Source organism: Mytilus californianus, unplaced genomic scaffold (genome assembly GCF_021869535.1).
Source record: "Mytilus californianus isolate M0D057914Y unplaced genomic scaffold, xbMytCali1.0.p SCAF_3, whole genome shotgun sequence".
In the NCBI taxonomy this organism is placed as follows: domain Eukaryota; kingdom Metazoa; phylum Mollusca; class Bivalvia; order Mytilida; family Mytilidae; genus Mytilus; species Mytilus californianus.
The window spans coordinates 68,547,813-68,574,755 of record NW_026262679.1 but is presented as its reverse complement, the minus strand read 5'-3'; the positions used below and the strand labels follow the sequence as shown (position 1 = coordinate 68,574,755).

At 31.4% G+C, this 26,943-nt stretch overlaps 1 protein-coding gene across 2 annotated transcripts; it reads right to left on the bottom strand.

Annotated features, from left to right (window-relative positions):
• Positions 1 to 1,784: 1,784 nt before the first annotated feature.
• LOC127733139 (NAD-capped RNA hydrolase NUDT12-like) lies at positions 1,785 to 26,943 on the bottom strand. 2 transcript variants are annotated; one of them, XM_052242465.1, is made up of 7 exons: positions 26,793 to 26,942; positions 22,424 to 22,548; positions 15,438 to 15,540; positions 11,988 to 12,628; positions 8,803 to 8,946; positions 7,568 to 7,719; positions 1,785 to 5,580 (listed from the first exon to the last, which is right to left on the bottom strand). In XM_052242465.1, exons 1-7 carry the CDS (start codon positions 26,849 to 26,851, stop codon positions 5,416 to 5,418), a joined length of 1,389 nt encoding a protein of 462 aa, XP_052098425.1. In that variant the 5' UTR covers positions 26,852 to 26,942; the 3' UTR covers positions 1,785 to 5,415. The 2 variants fall into 2 exon arrangements, with proteins under 2 accessions (XP_052098425.1, XP_052098426.1); XM_052242466.1 differs by lacking the exon at positions 1,785 to 5,580 and adding an exon at positions 5,841 to 5,987 and having other exon boundaries at positions 26,793 to 26,943.

The window sequence follows — 26,943 nt, the reverse complement described above, 5'->3', positions numbered from 1 at the left end:
GTCTCGCCTGCTTTAGGTGTAATACATGTACCACCAAATCATGGATGTGTCCGGTTGCATACGAAAATAGGTCGAAAAAAAAATATTCCCTTGAATTTGACAGTTGTAGGTAATTAATCCTACATTTTATTGCAGTAAAACATTTCTGTGTCATAAACATATATCTTGGGTATTTCAAAGCACCATTATTTTTTTATTTGGGGTTTCTATAGAATATTTTGGAAACTTGAGGTTACATGGTTACTAAAGCTTGTACACAGGTTAAATAAGGGGGAAAATTTGATTGGTTAACTTCCAGTGATGGTTATTTTCTTATATGCAATGAAATGTTATGTGAAATTTTTTCTATAGTACTGGACAGGATAAAACTTCACTCATGCCAAGTATTTCTTTATTTGAAACAAAGATAAATTCTGTACAATTTTTTGAAAAGTGCAAATTTAACAAAGATTAATAGGGGAAAATCAATGGTGGTATTACACCTTTACTGACCATTGATTTTATGTTGAAAGTCTTAAAGATAAAAGTTTTACTGAAAGTATCACATAAACTTAACATTTTTAAAGATCTATTAGAAAGAGGTCAAGGTCAGATAAATCCTGTCAGACAGACATGTACACCTTACAGTTATTCTATACACCATACATAGCTGACCTATTACTATATAGTACTCGAAAACCAGACCAAAACACAAAAACTTAATATTGACCAATGAACCATGAAAATGAGGTCAAGGTCAGATGATACTTGCCAGACAGACATGTACACTTTACAATCATTCCATACACCAAATATAGTTGACCTATTGCTTATAGTACTTGAAAAACAGACCAAAACACAAAAACTTAACATTGTCCAATGAACCATGAAAATGAGGTCAAAGTCAGATGAAACCTGCCTGACATGTACCCATTACAATCATTCCATACACCACATATAGTTGAGCTATTGCTTATAGTATTTGAGAAATGGACCTAATTACTTAACTTTAACCTTGATCATTGATCAATGAAATGAGGTCAAGGTCAGGTGAACCCTATCGGGCGGACATGTAGACGTTGCAAGGAACCCATATACCAAATATAGTTATCCTATTACTCATAAGTGAGAAATTCACATGACTGAAAAACTATAATTTTTTTTCAAGCAGTCGCTGAAGCATGAAAACGAGGTCATGGACAATGGACATATGACAGACAGAAATTTCGTCACATAAGGTATCTGTATACAGGTCTTACACCTTCTAAAATATGAAGCTTTATACAAATAGTTTACGCGGCCTCTACCGCTGGATAGTAATACCTAGGTCTAGCATACTGCGACATTTGTGGCAGGCGACAAAAATCAATGAATTTATATCTGCTTTCTTAGTGCTTCTTGTACTTACCTGGTCATAAATACTTACACTGAACAATGCGTATTCTTCATAGTCAGTAGGGCATGACTTTAACAAGATTGAAGGCCTCATAATACCCTTGGCCAATGAGATACTCATTCAGATTTTAATGTAATGAAATTCCAAATATTAATTTTTTAATGGTTTATAGTACAAATGAACTTTTTAAAAAGGTCTTAAAAAATCAAAGCAAAGTTGATTGTGTGAGACAGAAAAATCTGACTTGATGACAAAAAGCAGCATATCCATATTTTGTAAACTATCACATCAAATAATTTCTTTACAAACAGTCAATATTTTGTACTCATAATTTCAGATAAGACTGAATTGTCTCCCTTTGCATATATCTGAAAAATGTTCCAGAGACCATTCTTGATCAATACATAGCTTGTTATGAATTTTATTCAATTATTTCCACAAGGAAAAGAAACTTATACAATACTTGTTCTATCATATTTTCTTCTCTACTGTTTAAAAGTGATATCCATCCTTTTTACTTCAAATCATAGATTATAGAACTATTAGAATATATAAACTTTTGATTTACTTAGAAACTATATGTGATAATAATTGACACCATCAACTTGAATTCAAGACTAATTATTTTTTCATATCTGCAAATTACATGTGAAAATTTGATAATTGATGATAAAAATGGTGTGGCATTTATACATCTATGGTTTGATGAAATGCTTTTAATTCATTCAACAAATGTTTGGTAGTAATTGGTTCTTCACAAAAGTTTTCAGAAATTTTTGTTGTTGTTGATTTTTTGTCAATTTTTCTATTCTAAGTAAGAAATGGGACATCATTACATATATCTGTATGCAGATTTTCCTGAAATTGCATAAACTGTTGACACAGAGATATGTCTTGCCTTTTAGTAATTTCGATAGTATAGTCCGTTTAACTTCTATAAATCTTCAGAAAATAATTCTTAACAAGGCCGTAACTAGGCATATTATTTCACTGAGGCAGAACTAATCACCGAGCAGAGAGAAGTGAAAAAATAGAGCTGAGTATAGTGAGGCCAAAAATTTCGGCAGGGGTCTGGGATAAATGGTGTAAAATCCTGCATTCTGGCATTTCCAGAGAGCTTGACATTGTTGAAACAAGCTGTCTAAATTTATATGTCGGATAAACATCCAAATATCAATTTGAGTCTGCCGCCAGAACACAGAACAAACATTGACTCAGTAGCAATTGTTATTCAAATTGGAGTTTACCAATTTTTCTATGGCCGGTTTCGTAAAATCTTTTCAGAATATTTGGTATGCTGACATCCTTATTTCTATGAACATGGAGCATGGCAAGACCGCACAGTCTCTCATCACTCATGCTAGTCCAAATAATTATGACGTCTTGAAAGGCTATTATATTTTTCTTCTGGGATGCCTTCGTCCTAGAAAAAAAATATAATAGCCTTTCAAAACGTCATAATTATTTGGACTACGTCCCAGAAAAAATATAATAACCTTTCAAGATGTCTTTATTATTTGGACTACACTCATGCATGCATGCTCTTTCCCAATTTTCAGTCGTCTCAAGGCAGAAAAAGAACGTTCAAAGCAAACACTCGTCACTGGGAGAGTTAATAAAAGCAGAAGAACAAGTCTTATAATATCGGATAATCATATCTTTTTCATCTGAATTCACTGAGGTATGGGGGTACCCCCTATGTCATTTTATATTATTTTAGGAATATTATTTTTAGTTTTTTTCTTTTTGCCACATGCTACCTTTTAATGTTATGGATACGGCAAATTGGATATAACTAGTATATTATTTTATGTTATTCTAGGAATATTGATTTTTAGGTTTTTTTTTTTATGGATACAGGGAAATTGGACTGGAGTTTTCGCCGTTTACGTGTAGGTCCATGATTTCAGATTATTTCTGGAAATAGTCAGTAGGTCGACAATGGAATAATGAAGGGGGTCCGATCCCGAAATCTCGAATTAAAAGACACGAAAACCCGTAGTCCCGAATTAAATAACATGAAATCCCGTTTTCAAGGTCTTATCGTCCCTCAATAATGTCAAAATTGGATTACGGGATGTTCTTTCAAATTTTAAGTAAAAGAAACAAGGACAAAAACTAAACCATGCAGGTTTCATATTATTTATATTTTGTTTATCTGTAAAGAGAACGAATAAAGTTGGGGAAAATGGGGAAATACGAAATATAGTCATTTGTTTTGATTATTGGCCCAAAATTATGATATTCATAGTCAGAGTTCGTATATATCATACATTAACAAACATCAAGAAAAAATGGAAATGAGATGTGCCAATACTAATGCATCTACATACCAAATATCATTGACCTACCACTAGTGGTTCTTCGTAAACTGACCTAACCACAAACTAATACAAGTAAAGTAAGCAAATGTTTCAAAGTCAATAGACCATTACTGAGGGAGAGGGGCCAAATAATATCCATGGAAATGAGATGTGCCAATGCTAATACAACTGCATACCAAATATCATTAACCTACCACTAGTGGTTCTCCATAAACTGACCTAATCACAAACTAATACATTGTTGATGCCGTGCCACCAGAAACAGCATACCTAAGTCTTGCTTTTTGACAAAAAATTAATCTCACATTTTTGTTCATTCTTTAAAATTCGCAATAATTTCTGAATTTAATACATTGTATCATTTAACCATTTTTAAGTAACTATGGCAGCAATGGGATGCTCAACCTTTTCTTTAAGAGAATCATAACAGTACCATTTATGGTTAAGCTACAGTAAATGGGCTATACAGATTTTGGTAAAATTTTGCATACAGCTTTGGCTCGTTGAACTATAACTGAAAATCAAAAAAATAATGCATATATTGAAATATTACTAAAAGAATTCTTTCAAAACAGGTGAACATTTGTATAGAAAGCACATAAAATTTGCAATAAACTTTCTCAAATTTGTCTTAAAATCATCAAATCTCAATTACACAAGCATTGATATAAAATAATGATAAGGTCATCAACTTTATTTTTGATGTATCAACCAATCTATTACCTAGTTGGTAGTGAAAAAACATAAAAAATCAACTTTTTATGGCTTACTGCATGATGATGTCATGCTTATTTTGACGTTTTGTTGTATTTTTTCACCTAGAACACCACTTTCAATATTGTGTAACGTAAAAACAAAGTAGGTGACCTAACTATTATTTCATATCATAAAAAACAAAATTCATGATTCAACAACATATCAATTTTAAAGAAAAATATTTGCATTTGTAGTTGGAGATTTGATATTTGAATACAAATTTTAAAAACATTTTTTTGTCGATTTTATGTGTTTCCTATACAACTGTCCACCTATTTTGATAGAACTAATTCAGTAATACTTCAGAAAATAAAAGAGATAAATCATAAAATGCATTATTTTTCGATTTTCAGTCATACTTTAATAAGCGAAAGTTATTGGCAAAATTTTACCATTGGGTAACAATGAGTCTTCCATGATTTTTTAGAATTTTTTATTACTGGTTTTGTCCAATTTTCTACTTTCTACCAGTTCTTATAATAAATCATATTGATATTCAACCTCAGGTAAGTAATTTTTCAAGTATAACATGTTGATGTTAAATAAAGTTTAGACATAATTTGTACTAAAATGATATGCTGAACTAGACAAAATAGTGATTATAAAATTAAATGATAAATTTTTTTGTTTTTCAAATCTGAACTAAATTCCAATTCGATGTACAATATATGACTGGTTAGTATCAATACACATATAAATGTTTATCAAATTCCTCCATACTCTGTACTACCATTTTGACTACCTGAACCAATTTAAAATACTGATTATGATATTCATTTAATAAAAAAATAAAAGTTGGCAAGTTAACATTTATAAATCAAATACTAATAAATCATTTTTCAAAATTTTCTATGAAACTTCGTTTTTGCTTACTTGTAAATATGGAAAACTATTTACATATTACATTTGGAAAACTATTTGAATAAAATTGCAATATTGAATCCCTGATTTTTTACCTATTTATAAATTAGAATTAGTAGTCTTTCTAACCCAAGATTTGATAATTTGATGTGCTATAGCTTGTTCTGGTGGAACAAAAAGTCCTTCAGGGTGCTGTCTAGTCAACATTTGAACAAGTTCTGGACGTCTAAACCATCTAGCATCTTCTAGTTCATCTTCATCAACCTAAACAAGGCGAAAAATGATTATAATACCACAAAATTGTATACTACTTGAAACCCTTATCAATTGTTTTTTAAAATGAAAATATTTCCAAAAAGAGTTAACAGAAGACAAGTATTTGAAATTCCAATCATATTGATTAGAAAATGATATTTAAGATCAGCAAACAAATAAAATTATTACACATAGTAATGATTTTGAGTTTCTATAGAAATTTACAAATACAGTATGAAGGCTGAATCAATAATTATACCTGTCCCACACACATTCTTACATCACTACATCATTTAAAATAAACACTTGTTCCACTCATCTATTCTATCTACACCACCTTCTTCCACAAATCAATAAGTCATTCAACTTGTTAACATAAAATATTTCACTCCTTAAGATGCAGTCATTTTATAACTCTGAAAAAATTATATTTAAAAAAGAATATAAATTGATTTTGCACTTTGGTGCAAACATGTCATGATCATATGTCTTCTTACTGACAAACTGATTAATCAGTTATTTTAGAATCTTTTACATATCTTTTGTTATTTCTTTAATGGTTGAAAAGGAGATGATTGACTGTCATATGTCAGGAACATTTTAAGTGGTTAATAACTGGGTTTTCTGAAGCAAAAATCCAGTTATTAATTTGATGAAGTGTGGACCGCTGCCAACAGTTTCTGTACTATAATTTATGAACTGTTCAACCTATACTTTTCAAATTTTACTATGTTGTTTCTGATGACAAAATTGAGGTTAAATTTGATATTGACAATTTTCACTTGTACCATTCAGGAATTCTTGATATATTGGAAAACAACACTTTTTGTCGTTTGTGTGCAATAACTTACGAACCTTCAGCTTTTCAAATTTTAAGATGTTGTTACTGATGAGAAAATGGAGGTCACTTTCAAATTATTGATTTTTCACTCTTGCTGTTCCTGGACCTTGATAGATTTGAATATAATAAAGGCACAGGTCAAACAAACCTGACAGTGCCATCAAAATACAGAAAACCCAGTTTGCTGTCAATTTGACAGTTCTTTTCATTGTTTTTAGTCAGAATGGGTTTTTTGTGTCCATTGTTTATTTATATTTTGATGGAACATCTTTGATAATCTCTGTTTAATTTATTTACTACTTCTCTAGATTCTTGGCATTTCAAGACAATTTTCTGAAGAAACTTGTCTTCAGCATTTATTGAAGCCAAAATGATGTCTTTAGATTTTTTTATTTGTTGGGTTGCTGACTCATTGGCGTATAGTATGTATACCTGTCTCTTTTATTCATGTTTTCAAAGTTATGCAATGAATAATATTTGGACAATAAGAACTTTACAATATACCTTTAATATAGCTCATCAAGTATTTAAACATTCCTGGGTTTCAATTTTTTTTATTTGAGCATTCGGGATGAAGGTAAATTCAGTAAAGTGCTTTGAATGCACCAAATCAATAAAGTGTTAAAATATATTTTCATTTTACACCAAACAAAATTTTTAACCACATCTTGCTAGGCAAAGCTATTGTTCCTGTCAAAATGTCAATGAAAAAAAAGAAATTTGGACTGTTTTAGCAATTTTCATTGAATGCATTTAATATAAATGCCTTAAGCAAAATGTGTCAGAAAATTATTATGATGAGTACTACCAAGATGTAAAAAAAATAAAAATTTACTAGTAATATAGAGAAAACAAATGTCTTCATTTCAGGTTTCTGTAAACAAACAGATTTGTGTAGTTAATTATGTTTAAATATCGGTTATCTTCATTCATGGTGTAAGTTTGTTCAAAATTTCTGCATAGGTTGCCATATATATATTTACAAAAATTTTAAACTAACATCCATCTGAATAGGGATCAAATTTTAGACAATTGAAAAGCTACCGACAGCTATATTTTGCTTCACTGTCAGACTGACATAAAACCTAGCTATTCATTTAATTCTTATCATATATTCTTGATAATTTGTGACAATTTGCTGTTACAGTAATATACCTTTAGGTGTTCTGTTTTGGCATATGCCAAACAACCAAGCATCAAGGAAGCTGGGAATGGCCATGGCTGACTAGAATGGTAATCAACACGCCCAACTTCAATTCCTGACTCTTCCTGAACCTCACGTCTACAAGTGTCTTCTATTGTCTCTCCTAATAAAACATACAGATATGTATGTGGAAATAAGTTTTTACTATTGAAAAAGGTCCACAGTGAGATAAGAATATATTTTATACTGTCAAGGATTTTTTTCAAAAAGAATTTCTTTTTTACCTTAATTTCTTTAAAAGTGTCTATTTTTGTTTTTAAGCATTCAAAATACATAGCTCATTGTAAGTTTTCTGTGTAAGGTGTATTAAATGGGAATATTGAGTTTCACATATACATATTCTTCCCAAAAAACTATAGGATATGTCTTTCTATTGCATTGCATTCTAAAAATGACAGAAGTTATAACAATGTTCAATATGTACATGAACATGAACAATAATCTAATATATCAACTCAAATGTATTTTTAAATTAAAATGAACAAATGTTTTTACATTATATGTTATTCAGGTCTCAGACAGGGTATATAATGTGACATTCCCGGTTTAGAGTTTATATTCCCTGAGTCGAAGGCAAAGGGGATATAAACCCTAAGCCTGGAATGTCACATTATATACCCTTTCTGACACCTGAATTACACATATATTACGGATTACCCCTGCCTTAATGTTTCTTTCCAGTACCAGGTATTTGTTAAACATTCACCATGCAGTATAGGCCCTTTATATTTTCCGCATACGTAAGGGATTTTGCAATTTGCTGTGGAAATAATTCTATCGTGTATGCAATAATTTGTAATAACACTTTAAGACATTATTCAAGTATTTGATGTGTAAATCGTGTGATTTTAAATTAAAAACGTATTATTGACGTAAATATATCATTATTTTCCCTCTGTGAGCCTCTGACGTTCTTTAAGTGTTCTGTATAGCTTAAGACTATGTCACTAGTAAGTTGTTATGATGTTGTTTTTGAGGTTCCAATTGGGGTAAAAAACGTCATATATATACCTCGGCAGTTTCCTGAATATATACTGACATGTCGGTGTTGTTATCCAATCACAAAACTTGACTCATTTGTAATCCTTAATATAATGATTTATTGAGTTATTGGTCACAAGAATATACAATAATTTTAAGCTGTACAGATATAATAAATTCTCAATCATAGCATATTTCAACTAACCGGGTTCCATAAATCCTGCTAAACATGAGAACATCTTTGGGGGAAAACGTTTACCCCTTCCAAGCAGACATTTCTTTCCATCAGGGGAGATAACCAACATTATCACTGAAGGATCAGTTCTTGGATAACAGGTGTTGTGAACTCCTTCAAATAAGAGAAAGGGTGTGTTATTAATTTCCAAAATTAGTTTGATGTATCAACTGCTTTTGAAATGAACATTTGTATTATTAAGAGGGAACTTCATACCTTGTCAGAAAAATCTGAAAGGCAATTTATTAGTGCTTTCTTTGTAAAACAATGATGTAAACTAGAGGCTCTCAAGAGCCTGTGTTGCTCACCTGTATTTACTGATGCTTTGGAAATCATGTAAAATAAGGTTAAAATCATAATTAATAGTATTAGATATTAGATATTATAATGATATCTAAGATAATAACAAAAAACTGCAAAATTTCTGTAAAATTACTAACTCAGGGGCAGCAACCCAACAACGGGTTGTCAGATTTATTTGAAAATTTCAGGGCAGATAAATCTAAATCTGATGAACATTTTTGCCACCTGTCAGATTTGCTCTAAATGCTTTAGTTTCAGAGATATAAACCAAAAACTGCATTTTACCCCTATGTTCTATTTTTAACCATTATGGTTGGAAGGCGGGGTCATCGGACAAATTTTTTAAACTAGATACCCTAATAATGATTATGGCCAAGTATGGTTAAATTTGTCTCAGTAGTTTCAGAGAAGATGATTTTTGTAAAAGATTATAAAAATTTACGAAAAATTGTTAAAAATTGACTATAAAGGGCAATAACTCCTAAAGGGGTCGACTGACAATTTTGGTCATATGACTTATTTGTAGATCTTACTTTGCTGAACATTATTGCTGTTTACAGTTTATCTCTATCTATAATAATATTCAAGATAATAACCAAAAACGGCAAAATTTCCTTAAAATTACCAATTCAGGGGCAGCAACAACATAACAAGTTGTCCCATTCATCTGAAAAGACCTGATAAACAATATTATCCCATGTCAGATTTGCTCTCAATGCTTTGGTTTCAGAGATATAAGCCAAAATCTACATTTTACCCCTATGTTCTATTTTTAGCCATTGTGGAAATCTTGGTTGGTTGGCCGGGTCACCGGACACATTTTTTAAACTAGATACCCCAATGATGATTGTGGCCAAGTTTGGTTAAATTTGGCCCAGTGGTTTCAGAGGAGAAGATTTTTGTAAAAGTTAACGGACGACAGACGCCAAGTGATGAGAAAAGCTCACTTGGCCCTTTGGGCCAGGTGAGCTAATAATACAAGCCATTTCTCAACACAATTTCTAATCCCAGTTGCAATGTAACTACAGTGTCTACAGAGCAGCAAACATGTACTGTAGTCCATTGATCCATATACATACATGACATGAAAATTAAACTCAGGTAAATGTATAAAATGCTAATAAGCTGTTATGAAACAGGTACATGTAATGCAGTATAGAGATTGGATGAGAACAAAAAATTCATCTTTGCTATATATTAAAATTGCCAAGAGTAAACCCTGTGTTTCATTTTCATATTAGAAAAAAAAAAATACAATTAACTGCTCTGTACATAGTTATACATCTATGAATATTTCATCAGGGTTGGCAAAAACCCAGGTTTTATGAGTATTGCTCAGCCCAGGCCAGTGGGAAATACTGGGTTTTACCGGGTAATACTGGGTAATATGAAATACTGGCCTGAATTTTAAAGAGGATTCAGTGATTAATCACAAATACAATACACTAAAGTCGAAGAATTCATTTTTTTTTTAAATAAATATAACTTATATTAAGAATTTACAAATCTATGTAAGGAAAATTACTTTTAAACATTTTTTGTTCATTACTAAAAACGTTTACTAAGTTTGAGCATATGTTTATGTACATCACTAATTAATTAGTAATTATTCAGATAATAATACAGATTTGTTTATATTACAATAATCAGCCTTCTATAGGTGTCAGACCACCAATTAAAAGTCCCAATCTGTTCAACCAAAATTTGCAATTTTCACAGCTTTCTAAATATTTTACCTTAAGTTTAACTTCATAGAAACCAGGTATATCCTGAATTGTACATGTATCAGCTTTCTACATGCCAATTTCCAACATACCTTTAAAATCATATAAGAAAGAAGAGGCCTCCCGAATAGAGGTACCACTAGAAATAACCGCTGGTTTTCTGGAAATCTTAAATTAGTATACTATAGAGTGCATTAATCCTCAATGTTGAATGCAAACTCATAGACAAGTAAATTTTGGCTCAAAATGGTCTTAATATATTTCTCTTTCACCAAAAGTTTCATTTCTGCCAATTTGTTGGGTAGTTTAAGTAAACAATGACATCAAATGCACTATTTTTTGTCCGAGTAGGCCTACTTTCACATACGTTCTAAATTGGAGGGAGTAATTGGTGGTCTGACACCTCTATAAGTGTTCATGGCCTGTCCCCTTAGGGTGTTTATTTAGCAATATGATCGTATAACAATTAAAATTTACAATTCACTTAAACACTGCAATAAAATGCATTTTTCAACTTGGATTTAATATTGAAACAAAGCTTGGAAATTAACAAGGTATTTTCAATTTTCAATCTTCAGGAATGACTCTCAATGGCTATCTGTATAAAATGTATATATTTAGCTATAATGCTATTAAACTACAACAAGTCTTTACTATTATGTGTAAAAATAAGCTTGAAAAATCATATTACCCAGTATTGCCCGTTTATAGTATTGCCCAGCCTTGGAAAACCCGCGCTCGTGTAATACTTTGCCAACCCTGTATTTCATTCCTAGATTGGGATGCCAACAGCTTTAACTAAATACTGTGAGATTTAGGGATACTGATTTCTTCTATTTCTGTCATTGACCATGGGTTCCACAGTTCTTGAAAAGTGGTGGTCCAAGGGTTTTGACCACCAAAATTTTCAAAGGACTGACACAATCTTGGTATTTTGCAATAGAAATAATAGTGAGGACCAGCAGATTTTCTTCAAGGACCAATAGGTGAAAAAAGAATTCAAGATCTCTGGGGTTCACAAAAAATGTAGTGCATCCAATAAATTAATAATGTTTTACATCTATACATCTATAAAAAAGTAATCCAACAGTAAAACAACATCACAACAGCAGTTTTTCAACAACATACCTTTATTTGTCTTGCATTCTTTATTATCACACACCCTTTTATGACCACCTTCTGTAACACTTGTAGAACTACTACAAGTTGCACAAAATTTGTATCGGTCCAACCAGTCCAACATTGTACGACCCTCAGCTAAAATGCCTGCCTCAGATGGTTCTAGCATCATTGAACCCGGAAAAGGTTGTAATAAAGTACCATCTGGATTTATTGTCTTTAACTTCTTTTCATCAGGCACATCTATAGCAAATACTGCTTGTTCCTCAGTTTCATCACCATTTTTATTTATTCCAAGAAAAACAACCAAATTCTTGTCATTTATACATGACTGAATATCACTGTAACAGAATCTAATAATTTGGTATTTCCATTTATTATCAGGAAGAGACAAAACAAAAGGTTGCAGTTCACAAAAAGCTATATATTTTGTAGAATCTTCTCTCATTTTATTTTCTAACCAATTTGTGTCTTTCCTCTTTTCCGCACATCTCCGTAATGGGTTATAGGAAAAGAAATTCCGTAATTGTTTATCTGGGTTATCATGCTTGACATGGTCCATGATTAAAGTAGTTGCTTCTGATTGGTCCCAGAATTGAGCTATTTCTAATGCAGTTTGTCCTGTTTTGTTCACAAGATTGACGTCACAGCTGAAAAAAAAATTCTTCTTAGAGCAGCTTTTCAAGCTTTACGTCTTAGCTTAATTTTAATTTTATTTCTGTAGCACAGCAAAAGCTATATAAACAATTCCATTAAAATGTAATGAGTTGTTCTAATGAAATAATTATTATTTGAATTATCTCCCTTGTCACAATATCATGCCATGCTCTTGTACTATCTATAACAATTTTCAAGAATCATAAAGAAGAAATCTCATGCTTTTATCTGACAACACCGACTTGTAATAGTTTTTAGTGATGAAATAAATACTATAATGCCAAATTAATTCCTTATTTATTGTTTATTTGGAAGTTGCTTCAACAATATTTGAAGTTATCTATTAAGGTTTAGAAACGAGGAAAACTTCAACATTATTGCCTTTGTTGTTGTATGCAATACAATATTTAATAAGAAGTAGGTTAAATCAATTCACATTTTAACTAAAATTATGATTTTCATAATGATTTTTTGGAGAAGGCCATGTACAGATTTATGTGTAAAAAGTGGGTATGACGGGGAAATACAAATTTTCATAAGACAATGCAAAATCATCTGCCTGTTTCTGATGTTTAAGTGATAACAACCATATTTAAAAAAAAGATAGCTGACAATAGCATAGATTTAATTGTACCCGGTTTCCTGACCTTTTAGAAAGTCATTTTAGATAGTCTCACATCTATACTGAGAAGGTCCAACCATGGAAGTATTATATTGACAGGAACTCCAACAAGCGGACTTCAAACGTTTATAGTGCGATGCCGCAAAATCGTTAAGTATCTGTTAATTAACTCGACTGTCTTATGGATGCATGGGTTCCGATAAAATTTTTGGAACCTCGTGAATGATCGTAATTTCGGAACATACCGAAATAACCGGATGTGTACTTAATTGTCAAGGAAATGACATTTACCGACCATGTGAATGACAAATATAATGTCAGTTTTTACGGGTTTTGCTGCTTAAAAACAAATAAAAAGAAAAGAAACGAAACGAAATCCCCGCGACTGTTTTCACCGATTAAAAAGACAAAAAAAAAAAAAAAACTGAAGAATAAAAATACTCACAAGCCATAAACATTTCAGTTTAAGTTACAATCAATTTTAAAATAGTAAGATTTATTCATGAGAGTGCCGTTGGCTAAACACGCGTAACTGTTATATACAAGTTAGGCTTGAAAATCATAAAATTCTCATGTAAAGTAAACGGAAAAGTTTTTATCAGTAATTATTATCGCGTTTTACTGCTAACTTTGACAAATATTTTACTGAAGTGTTTAATGAAAGAATTTCCAACAAAAATTTAATCCAAAAGTTGGCCGGGGGGGGGGGGGGGGGGGGGACGGGGTTAAAGAGCTTTGATCCGAAAAAATATCAAATATTTTGATTTATTGTTTACTGAAAGTCCAATGGCAAATATTTCATGCAATTAAACAAGAAACAAAATCATAAATTGCTTAGCACACGGTGTAAGATGTTTCAGAACTGTTAAGCTTTTAAACACATAAATAAATTCTAATTTGGTTTCCATGATAAAAAAAAAATAAACTGCTTAGGGCCCATCATGGTGATCGTTCTTTAAATGCATCCACAAATATTTAAAGCCATCCGTAAAAATAAATCTGTCAGACGTCAGAGTAATCTCGGACTAGGTTGAATGTTTAAGGTTGTTTACAACTTTGGAATTATTATAAAAGGTGTAACAATTCATCTGCATGTCTCGTAACCTGATATTGCTATGTAGAGGTCATCACATGCGTGTAATTATTAACCTCTTTTAGTCTTTAAAACATATTTGATAAATAAGTTAATAACATTTTACGATATTTTACGATAGAGAAAACCATAAATATTTGTGTTACACTCGATAAAAGTTTACAATCTTTAACTTAAAATTTGAGTTATCCGGCACACTACACGCGCATCACATTATTTTTTGCAAACACTCTACTTCAGAATCATGTAATTTTCCTAATCGGATATTTCCCGATTTCCAAGTTCCAATGATTAAAACATACTCAACAAAACTAAAAATAAGCTTGCCCTCTTTCCGAATGCAGTTAATTTTCTTATGTCATTCTGTTAACTATGGACCGATTTTTTCGATCTTTTCAGCTTTGTTCTTCATTTATTGAACGGAAACAGGTGTTGTTATTCATGTGGCGATTCACAAATAACCACGGGAGTTTCCGTGTTTATTTACATTGGTAGGTAGATAAGACAATCGATACCAAATCACGTGATAAGACCAGCTAAAGTTAAAAGAACAGGCGAAGGCGGCATCACAGATACCCCACAAAGGAGTTATCACGTACTTGACAAACTGAGTCGGAACCTTTTATTTCTTAAAGAAATCAGTGGGATGGGAATGTGCTAATTTTTCGTTGGAGTTCCTGTCAATATAATACTTCTATGGTCCAACATATTTTACACATTAAATAAATCCTCAAAAATGTAAACATATAAATATGTAAACGTGTACTATATTGTATTTGCAACTATGTCAAGCTAATCTTAATTAAAGTCATCTGAATTTGACCTGTTTCACTTGACAAATTTTGTTTTAAACAACTACTGGTTCTAACTTATTTTAAAATTTCTTATTAATCTCAATCAAGATAAGCTTTTGTTGTTTTTGTTATGGTGTTAGCTTGCTGTGTCAATGCTGTTTATTCAATATCTCAATTTATTCATAAACAAAATTGAACACTTGCAAAAAGGTTAACACTTATATTGCTTTGGATGTAAAATTTACTTCTACTGTTCATTGATCATTTAACTGCAAAAAATAAGTTCATCAAACCCCTTTTCCAAAAATATTTTGATGCTATTGGTATGACCATATCTTGAAGCTAGCATTAATCCAGTCCATCCATTGTCATTTCTCTGGTCTACTATTACTGTAGCTGTAATTAAAACAAAAATAAATCTATATAATAACAATTGTGCATTATCAATTTACATGGTTCAGTGTGGTAGTTACATTTCTGCATCTAAACAATGTTTATATAACTTCTGTGCAATACAGCTGTGGTAAATAAAACATTTTGCAATGAAAAAAGGTTCTGCTATATATTAATAAATCCTTCTATATAAATAAATTTCATACTACACAATTTTGAATTTCTGTGCAAACATGAATGAAGATTATAATTGAAATACAATCATGTATCTAAAAAGTGCACACCATTGCAAAAGAGAAAATGAATATTTAACAACCTTTAAATCAAATCAAATCAAATAATTTTATTGGTGTAAATTCCAATACAGGAATGATACCAGCTGATTTTTACAAAATACAAATACAAAAACAGACAAAAATAAACAAAAAACAAATATACAGAGATAATGTTTTCTCAATGATAAGAGACACATATTTTATATCTACATTGGGTGGAGGTGTTATTCATACTATATCATCACTTCAAGTTATTACAATAAGCTTTAATGCAAACATGACTAAAATCCAGATTGAAATCAAAAGACTTCCATTTGTTTTAAAAATAGATGAATTTTTGGAAAATGACATTTACGTTTACAATCTATTTAAAAGTTGTTAACATGATAATTGTACATTTATATATATATATAGTTTGCACATTTACCTTTGCCATTTTCATACACACAAGTCATTATTTAAAATAAACCACACATTTCATACTCAATAATAATCAAACATTGCTCTAGACTGCACAAGGTTAATCACAGGTTATCATGTTATCTATGATTGACGTTAATGCTAATATAAATTAGAAGATGTGGTATGAGTGCAAATGAGACAACTCTCCATCCAAGTCACAATGTATAAAAAGTTAACAATTATAGGTCAAAGTACGGCCTTCAACATGGAGCCTTGGCTCACACAGAACAGCAAGCTATAAAGGGCCCCAAAATGACTAGTGTAAAACAATTCAAACAGGAAAACAAAGGGTCTAATCTATATAAAAAACGAGAAATGAGAAACACCCATGAACCACACCAACAAACGACAACCACTGAACAATAGACTCCCGACTTTGGACAGGTGCATAAAAATGCAGCACATTTAAATGTTTTAACAGGCGCAAACCTTCTCCCTAAGCTGAGACAGTAGTTTAACATTACAACATAAAAAGACACACTATAAAATATCAATTGAAATGGCTTAACTCAATCAATAAGACAACTCTTACCTGGGACAAAATGGCATTAAATAAAACAACGTACAAGTACATAGGTAAGTAAGGTCACTTTATTTATGACCATATAATTCTTGAAACCATGAATATATCAGTGAGCCTTGGTAGGCCAAGAGGTCTAAGTAGTTTATTTACAACTACCACTAGCCTGTCAACACTGAGGTTGTGCACTCAAACACCACTCGTGGCAGGTGCTTTCGACTCCTATCTTCATTGATACCAATAAAAAGTGGCCCCCATTATATAGCCAAGAGTGCTGAAGGTGGCATTATACACCAACAATCAACCAATACGTTTGACAGTCAAATATAATCATGCTGTACAGGACAGTTTTTGCTGATAAAACAATTGATATATCTGTTATCAAGTCCGATATCTTCTACTCTCAGCAAAAGCGTAAATGACTCTATAAATCAAAAGAGGGTTAATATGGATTTTGCATGTGACAGCTGATAAGGTCCTCCAATTCAACTTGCATAGGATGCAGATGTCAGTCCTCATATAAGCCTGGTGGTCTGATAAATGCTGTCCTCTTTATGCCAGTATCAGCAAGTCAAAAACAAGGTTATCATTCTAATTCTATTTTTATAAATTTTATAACCCGATTAGTATCATCCTGAGGCAATACCCCCAGAATTAATAGTCAAGGGATGATACCAGGGCCAATATAGAAAAATTTGTCTATTATAACTAAAGATTTGCATCTCACAATACAAATCCTTATGTTTATATAAATCACAGATTTTAAATTGGTATTTCCCATATCGGCCCTGGTATCATACAGAGACTCATATTTATAACTGAAGATCCTAGCCCTACCCGAGCATCAGCAAGCTGGTTTGATAAGTGTGTTGAATTTATGCCATATCACAATGAAAAAACAAGGTTTATAGCACAAGAAAATACAAATGTATGTGATAAATGTATGTAATAAACTATAAATATATTTCAAACAAAATTATAATTCATCTGCTTATAAATGTATTGATATGGTCTCTAAGCTATTCTATTACTGTAAAAGTACTTTTATTCGTGTGGTACCAATTTTTGTGGTTTTCGAGGATGGCTTTACCCAAGAATTTAAGTGTCCAAAGAAATATAACAACTATTGTCCAAATCAAGACATGCAAAGATATCCATGTAGGTCTGACTACATGGATACAGGCATATAATCTAGAGAACCCCCCCTGGATCCGCCACTGATGTGCGATGATGAAGTGTTCATTTTATCTCCTCATAATTATCCTACGAAAAAATCATATTGAGCTTGTTTTTTTTTTATTTCACAAGAAATTATTCTACAAATCAAAGTATATTTATAGCATTTGTTATGTAACTGTTTTCTTTTAAGTGACATGTTTATGGCCCAATTAACACCTTTGATGATCGTTAATCTGGTGATCATTTGATCTTGGTTATAATATTAGCAGTGTATATAAAGTGTGAATCCAGTTAGTTCATTTTCACTGTTGTATGCGAGTATGTCTATTGTAGAATAAAGGATATGATGGGAAAAACTGTGTTTGTTTACTTTTTGAAAATACAAATTAATAGATTTGAATGTATGTTTTAACAGAATTTCATTAGAATATAACTTTTTAATGTATATTAACAGGATTAAAGTCCAAAAAAGTGTTATTTAAGCAGCAGAATCCATAATACTGATTACTGAATGAGATTCATTTTAACTATAGATGCGATGAATTATCACTGTAAGTACAATCATTTCTGATGTGGAATTTTTGGAAGTGCGATGAATTTTCATTGTCGTTTTTAAATGATCATTCGACATACAACAACTGAAAATAGTTTTTAAATGACTTTAATATTGATGATATTTACAATTTGAAATGCAAGCTAGTCGTAGATGCTTACTTGAATATACACGGGTATAACCAAGTTCATATCATGAATATTCAAATATTGTTGGTGAGTTTGCTATTAGCTTGTTATGGATCTGAAAATTTACTGGAGCAGAACATCCATGAATATAACGTTTCTCTACGACAAATTTTCTTTGAAAAGTTTTATAACTCGCTTAAAAAAGCTTTGAACATATGTCACGCCGTGTCAAACATATTTCTACCGTATTGATAGGCTTTTGCACAACTAACAGTACAAGAATGTACAACGAACGGTACTAAAGAAAGAAAACAAACTACAAAGAGAATGAATCGTACAGTGTCAAAATTCTAAGGTCAGTTTTTCAAGTAAATGTCTTCAAATAAAATTAAAACAACGGATTTCTCATTCGTATTATGTATTTTAACAACAACAAAGCACAAAATACACAGTCGCATTATGTGAAAGTGCCAACCAACTACATGTATGCTCTATTTGTAGTTTAATCAAGTTTGAGTTACACATAGTGTTTGTTTCGCGATGTTTACAAGTAATTCACAGACCTGTCTATTTAAAATAGTCACATGGTGTTCATGTAATATAAATGATAAACAATGCAGCCAGGAGCAGTAAACTTTGTTTTCATAAACATTGAACTTAACTGAACAGTTAGTCAATTAGTCTTTGGTGTAAATATAAGAACGGTATATCTACCAACATTGCTTTGCGATGTAGCAATTAACATCTGGAATCAACTGTACGGCGGTTATACCCCGTGGTATAGAACCATTTAAACATGTAACAATAAACTGTTTTCAATATTTCTTTGTATTCTCACAATTGCGTATTAGCTTATTTGTAACACAGACTTATAAGAAATTCAAGCATATTTAAGGTGACTCGACTGTTGCTCAAACTTTCGTTACTGTGCAAGATTGTAAGCGTCAATTGTTTGTGCAAGATGAAATGTTTCCACTCAATCAATTGTGAAATGAAGATTGTTTTGTGAATGCTCTTTGTTATCTCAAATGCATCCATTAGAGCTATTTTCCTAACACGTGTAGTTTAAAGGTTTGGTTGACTTGCTTGCTTTGTTTGTATAAATGTTTGCTCAATCTTAATTACAATGCTTAGGCAACATTTACACAATCAAGGCCAACCACACTCTTAACTACAAGCATTAGGAAATAAGCTCTAATGACGTTTAATTTATTAATATGCGATGTAGATTTAGACCGAAACAGAAACTTTGCTTTTCCGGTGACGTGGATTGGCTTAACTGTCCAAGATATATGATGACGTGTCATAGGAAAGAATAAATTTTATCCTACATATAGATCAGGGCAAATTACTTGAGAAAAAAGAATTGACTATATTAGCAATAAATACCATGTTTAAGGAATTTATTGATATATTACCTCAGACTTTCACTCACTTAGTATGCATATATAATCAATCCTTCTGACTTCATGAATTTTGTTAGAGAGTCGGCTGAATTAAGACTTTATATAATGAAAATTAATTTATTCCCTTCTGTGAAAATGCATCGCATATACAATAGAAATGAATCGCCCTACAGTGAAAATGAAAGTCTAGTATCATTATAATAAGGATAATAGACTTTCATTTTCACTGTAGGGTGATTCATTTCTATTGTATATGTTTTTGTTATGCGATTCATGTTTACTGTCGAATAATGATTATTCGACAGTAAACATGAATCGCATAACAAAATCAGCATAGTGGAATTTGATTCAATATCAACAAGCTGAATAACAAAACCTGTTTTAAGTTAAACAACATTAATAATTATGTTAAGAGGTACATTTTTCTGCAAATGAAACTTAACTGCTACTTTTAAATCTCTTGCACACTCTGTTCGTGAACTATTCTTAATATTTATCTATTTGTGTATCATTTTTGCACCTGGATGGCTGTAGGTGCGATGAAAACCCGTCCGCATCTCATACCTATATCATGAATCTATAAAAACAGTACACATTATATATTATTTCTTATTTTATTTAAAAATCTTGAATTTGTCGTCTGTTTATTTATCATTCTACATCAGAAATTCATCACGGATACAGTAAAAATGACATTTTAGGATTCGCACATTACATACACTGATTAGTGTCATCGCTTCTGATTACACGTGTGAAACACTTGAAATGTTTTCTTTGCAATTTCCTTCAATCGAGACAATTTTTAGGCATAGACGAATCAGCTTATTTCCGAAAGCAATTATTTTATTAAAAATTTGATGAATGTTGTCAGTAATGAAAGACGAACGAGTAAGTAAAAATGAGTACCTTATTTTGCAATCTCCCACAAATCTTTATAAAACAACATGTGAATTTTTTTCGAAAAAATTTGTTTGTGATGGCTTCAAATTCATCACTCGATTATTTTCAAAATGATTTTCTTCAGAAAACTAAAATCCACAAATTTAATAAAATGCTCCACTGGGCGCAGCTTGATACGACCACAGAGGTCGAACCCTGAACAGTTGGGGCAAATATGGACACAACATTCAAGCTTGATACAGCTCTGAATTTGGATTGTGATTAAATATTTGACACAGCATAGGTTTCTGACACAGAATGAATGTAGTCCAAGAACTTAAAAAAATTTAATTTACCTATTCAAACCATATCATTATTATTTGCTTTTATATATAAATCAGAAATAACCAATTTAAAATGGAAAAATTTAAAGAAAAAAAAGGAAAAAAAGGAAAAAAAAATCCCCCCCCCAAATTTTTTGAACCCCCTTATGATTCATCACCCCCAAACTCAATCCCAGCCTTCCCTTTGTGGTATTGTACCTTGCAGTACAGTACCTTGCAGTACAATTTCAGAGAGATCCATACACTTGAACACAAGTTATTGTCTGGAAACTAGAAAAATGCTTGTTTTTTGGACCCTTTTGGCCCCAAATTCCTAAACGTTTAGGGCAATTACCCACAAACCCAAACCCAGCTTTCCCTTTGTGATAAGGAACCTTGTAGTACAATTTCATAAAGATCCATACACTTACACACAAGTTATTGTCCTGAAACTAGAAAAATGCTTGTTTTTTTACCCTTTTTTGCCCCTAATTCCTAAAATTTTGAGGCAATTACCCCCATAATCAATCCCAGCCTTCCCTCTGTGGTATGGTACCTTGCAGTACAATTTCAGAGAGATCCATACACTTGAACACAAGTTATTGTCTGGAAACTAGAAAAATGCTTATTTTTGGCCCCTTTTTGGTCCTCGGTGCTCTTCAGCTTTGTACTTGTTTTGGCTTTCAAACTTTTTTCATCTGAGTGTCACTGGTTGGTCTTGTGTGGACGAGACGCACGTCTGGCATATTGAATTTTTAGCCTAGTACCTTTTGTTAGCTATTATTCGTGTGTTTCTTTGTCCTATATGTTCTCCCATTTATTTGTATTGTGGTCCCGTCATGAAATGTTGTCGTTTTGTTGTTGTGTTTGTTGTTGCCATAAAAGCGGGAGGTTTGGCATGCCACAAAACCAGGTTCAACCCACCATTTTTTTCTTAGAATGTCCTGTACTAAGTCAGGAAAATGGTCGTATAAAAACCCACGAACATGTAACTTTTGCTCAAACCACGAAAATTGATACCCACGAATAAAAGTACTTTCACAGTAATGTATACAGAACACATTTCTCTCTTAAAACTTAACCTTAATCATTCAAAAACATTTCTACATTATCCTTTCTCACTGACCTGACTATTTTGATTAATGAAAATTACTTGCTTACCTTTCAGTAGATGTGTGAGTTCTTCAATATTACCATTAGCTGCAGAATCAAAGAATCTATCAATAAATGGTTTCTTGGTGTAATCAGGGCCAGTTCTAGATTCAGAGCTCATTACTGTTAACTGTCTGAAAATTACAAATAAAATTTAAACAGATAGGAAAAAAACATACAAAATAGCTACATTTTTCATATACATGTAAGATTTATTTTACTGTGAATAATAGTATATGTGGGGTATTAACTCTTCCTCTGCACCAGTCCTTGATGTTTAAAAAAATACAGTAAAAATTCAAATTGGACACCACAAGAGGCTTTGAAATCTTGTTTGATGAAGCACATTGTATCTTTTATATCTCTAACATTTTGTTTAAATGATGTGAAATTAAAGCTTCTTAGGGTAAAACAAGTTTGGTTTGATTTTTGTGTCTCTTAATTTTAGTAATCTACACAACATGTATAAGAATTTACAAATGTACAATATTATATACTATTTAAACTACAAGGTTGATATATAAATCCTGATACAAAAAATCAAAAAACAAAACATATCAACTGCTTGAATATATGATATTTTCAAAACAGAAGAAGAAAATATAAAACTAAAAATGAGGGTTTTAAATTTTATATAAAGCTCTGTGACTTATTTTTCAACAAATGTTCTACAGGTAGGGAACAACCCCCTAAAAGAGAGATATCCCTTAAATGAGGGACAGTGTCCCTCAGACAAAGGGTAATTTAGCTGTTGTAGAAAAGAAAAAGGAAAAAGTTAGCCTTTTTGTCAAGCCTGCAACTTTTGTCGCAAAAGCGAGACATAGCGATCCTACATTCCGTCTTTGGCTGGATTTCTACCAAACTTGGACAGAAACTTGTTTATGATCATAAGATAGTATCCAGAATTAAATTTTGTAAAAAAAAATCCTGTTTATCCGTATTTTATTTATAAATGGACTTAGTTTTTCTGCCAGTTAACATTACATTCACTCTGTGGTTAAAATTTTTTAAATTTTAATAACTTTCTTAAACTATCCTGGATTTCTACCAAACTTGGACAGAAGCTTGTTTATGATCATAAGATAGTATCCAGAATTAAATTTTGTAAAAAAAAATCCTGTTTATCCGTATTTTACTTATACATGTTATAAATTGACTTGGTTTTTCTGCCAGTTAACATTACATTCACATGCACTGTGGTTAAAGTTTTAAAAATTTTAATAACTTTCTAAAACTATCCTGCATTTGTACCAAACTTGAACAGAAGCTTGTTTTTTATCAAAAGCTAGTATCTAGAAGTAAATTTTGTAAAAATTTATTTCCTGTTTTTCCGTATTTTACTTATAAATGGACTTAGTTTTTCTTCCAGTTAACATTACATACAGTCTGCAGTTAAAGTTTTTAAAACATTTATTTTACTTATACATGTTATAAATTGACTTGGTTTTTCTGCCAGTTAACATTACATTCACATGCACTGTGGTTAAAGTTTTAAAAATTTTAATAACTTTCTTAAACTATCCTGCATTTGTACCAAACTTGAACAGAAGCTTGTTTTTTATCAAAAGCTAGTATCTAGAAGGAAATTTTGTAAAAATTTATTTCCTGTTTTTCCGTATTTTACTTATAAATGGACTTAGTTTTTCTTCCAGTTAACATTACATACAGTCTGCAGTTAAAGTTTTTAAAACATTTATTAGATTCATAAACCATCCTGGATTTTTACCAAACTTGGACAGAAGCTTCTTACAATCAAAAGATAGTATCTAGAGGAAAATTTTTAATAATTTTTTCCCCATTTTTGTTGAGCCTGCGACTTTTGTCTTCCAGACAATCTATAGATTTGATTGCATACTGTATTCATTTTCTACAAGCATAACTTTTTTCATACATTTCAAACGTTTTATTTCATTAACTGTAAATCTATTTATGTGCATTCCCCTATCACACTGAAAACATAGACAAGAGCAAAAGTAGGGGAGACACTGGGTTCCACTGAACCCTTACAAATTTTAATGTTATTAACTTAAAAGTGGTAAAATTCAACTTTTCTAAAAGAGGGGTCCTCTTATTTAAGAAGATTGAAGTCCATGAATATTTCAAAATTCATGGACATGTTTTGTCAATATAATATCAGATAGACATATTGGAAAAAGTTCTGCAAATAATATAAATATGTGCCCTGTTGTACTTCTAAAATTATCACTTGAAATTTACCCCTCATAAAAGGGACAGTCATTACATTGACGGGTTGTCCCCAAAAGAGAGGCAAAAGATACCAAAGGGTCATTCAAACTCATGAGTAGAAAATAAACTGACAACACCATGGCTAAAAAAAGAAAAAGACCAAACAACAGTACACAAAACACAACATAGAAAACTAAAGACTGAGCAACACGAACCCCACCAAATAACTGGGGGTGATCTCAGGTGCTTCGGAAGGGTAAGCAGATTCTGCTCCACATGTGGCACCCATCTTGTAGCTCAATTGTTAGTAAAAACCTGGTAATAAGTCTAATTCGGTAGGTCACATTGGGGGAAAACCCAACCTGCTCTATATTACATTGACACTCTAAGACATAAGCCCGAATTTCCAGCTACTTTGTAGCTGTGGTCTTATCAGACATCATGCCAATGCCAATTACCCCAGACCATGTATCATGCTGGGTTTGTTGATCTTTATCCCCTAAATAACTGGTCACATACATATCACATTACTTAATATATATTATTTTCAGCATTTATTTTAAAGTACAGTTATAAATGTGTATAAATGATTTCTAGTGAATATTGATAAAGAAATAGAACAATAAAGTTTGATCATGTGAAAGTTGGACATCAGAATTGAAATAAAAAAAGAAAACTATTACAGTAATTATATTATTATTTATGATAATATTTTAAAGGGATTAAGTTTCTATTGCAATTTATAGTATGTAATATGTTAATGGTTTTGCACAGTAGCAAATATTACACACTTTTAAAAAAGGATGACATAATTTGATGTTGTCAAACAATAATGGGTATGATGGAAAAGAAGAGAACACATTGATTAACACATTGTATTGTTTTGGAGAAAAAAGGGGGATTGTCATTTGGAGGTGTACTTAATATTTTTCGTTTTCTGGTAATCAAATTGATTTTTTTATTATAAAAATCAGTTCTTTTGACCACATTGATTTTGTGTCACAAACCTATGCTGTGTCAAATATTCAATCACAATCCAAATTAAAAGCTGTTTTAAGCTTAAATGTTGTGTCCATACTTGCTCGGCTGTTCTGTGTTCGACCTCTGCAGGAAATCTGGTTTGCCGTCAGAGTTGCCTTCACTCTGACAGCCTCTTGTTATACTTGAATTTTGGAAATCATTGTTAATTTTGGAATATGGCACCATCATGTATAGATCATAGTACTAAAGGACAAGAAGTTTTTAAATCCCTCCCCTTTTTTCAAAATCTGTGTGTGTTAAAAATTTTTCTATTAATTTCTCGCTGTGTATAGTTAACTTGGAATTGAAAGTAAGTAGCAAATACAATTTAATTCGGGCATATTTATTTTCATATAGTATAGAAAAAAACGTGAAATTAATTGCAATTGATAGAGCTCTAAAAAAATACCAGATTTAAATAAAAGGGGGAGGACTAAAAAAGTTTTTTTAGCCAATATCTATGGCATAGACCAGATCATTTGTCAGGGTTAGGCTAATCGTTTATGGTAATTTTTTTGTTTTTCCTGAATTCACATCAGTTTGAAATAATTCAATGCATTGTAAGAAGTTTTTTAGATTAATAAAACACTAATAAAAAGTTTATTTAGAATAAATGTACCATTAATTTTATTCATTTTTTATTGTATATTTTTTTTAAGTATAAGAAATACAAGGAATAAAAAAACTAAAGTTAAGGAACACATTTATTTCATACAAATGCAGGGAAAGTTGTCCATAATATCGCAATGAACTAAACGAGCATACTATTATTATTAATAATATATTTTTTCTTAAGATAAAAAAATTAATTTTTGTTTTCATATTTATTGTTCAGAAATACAATGAAGCCGGGAGGAAAGACACAGAGAAATATAAATTTATAGCTTATCATTTTGTGGTCAACATCTGGTTATAATTAGTGAACCACTAAGAAAGTGTGTCCATATAATTTATATCTAACTGATTTCTGATAACATGCTGAGATAAATTTGTAGAAATATATTAGTAAATCCGGGCTTATGTCTTAGAGTGTTGACATTGTATCTAAACTTGATTAACAAAAAAAAACAAACCCTTATTCATAACCCCAAGTTCCAACCCTAAAAGACTTCAAAAATTTCAGGGACCCTAAAGTAAAGAAAGACTAAAATTGCATTGGTCAGACAATTACCTATACAAATATTTTACATATATGTTCAGATGTTTATACTGAGACAACAGTGTCAGCATTTGTCAATATGATGTCCTATTTCCTGACCTGTACGAAGTTCACACGCTGACGGCAATCGGCAATCCTCGGGTGAATCCGCTACTCTCCTTAG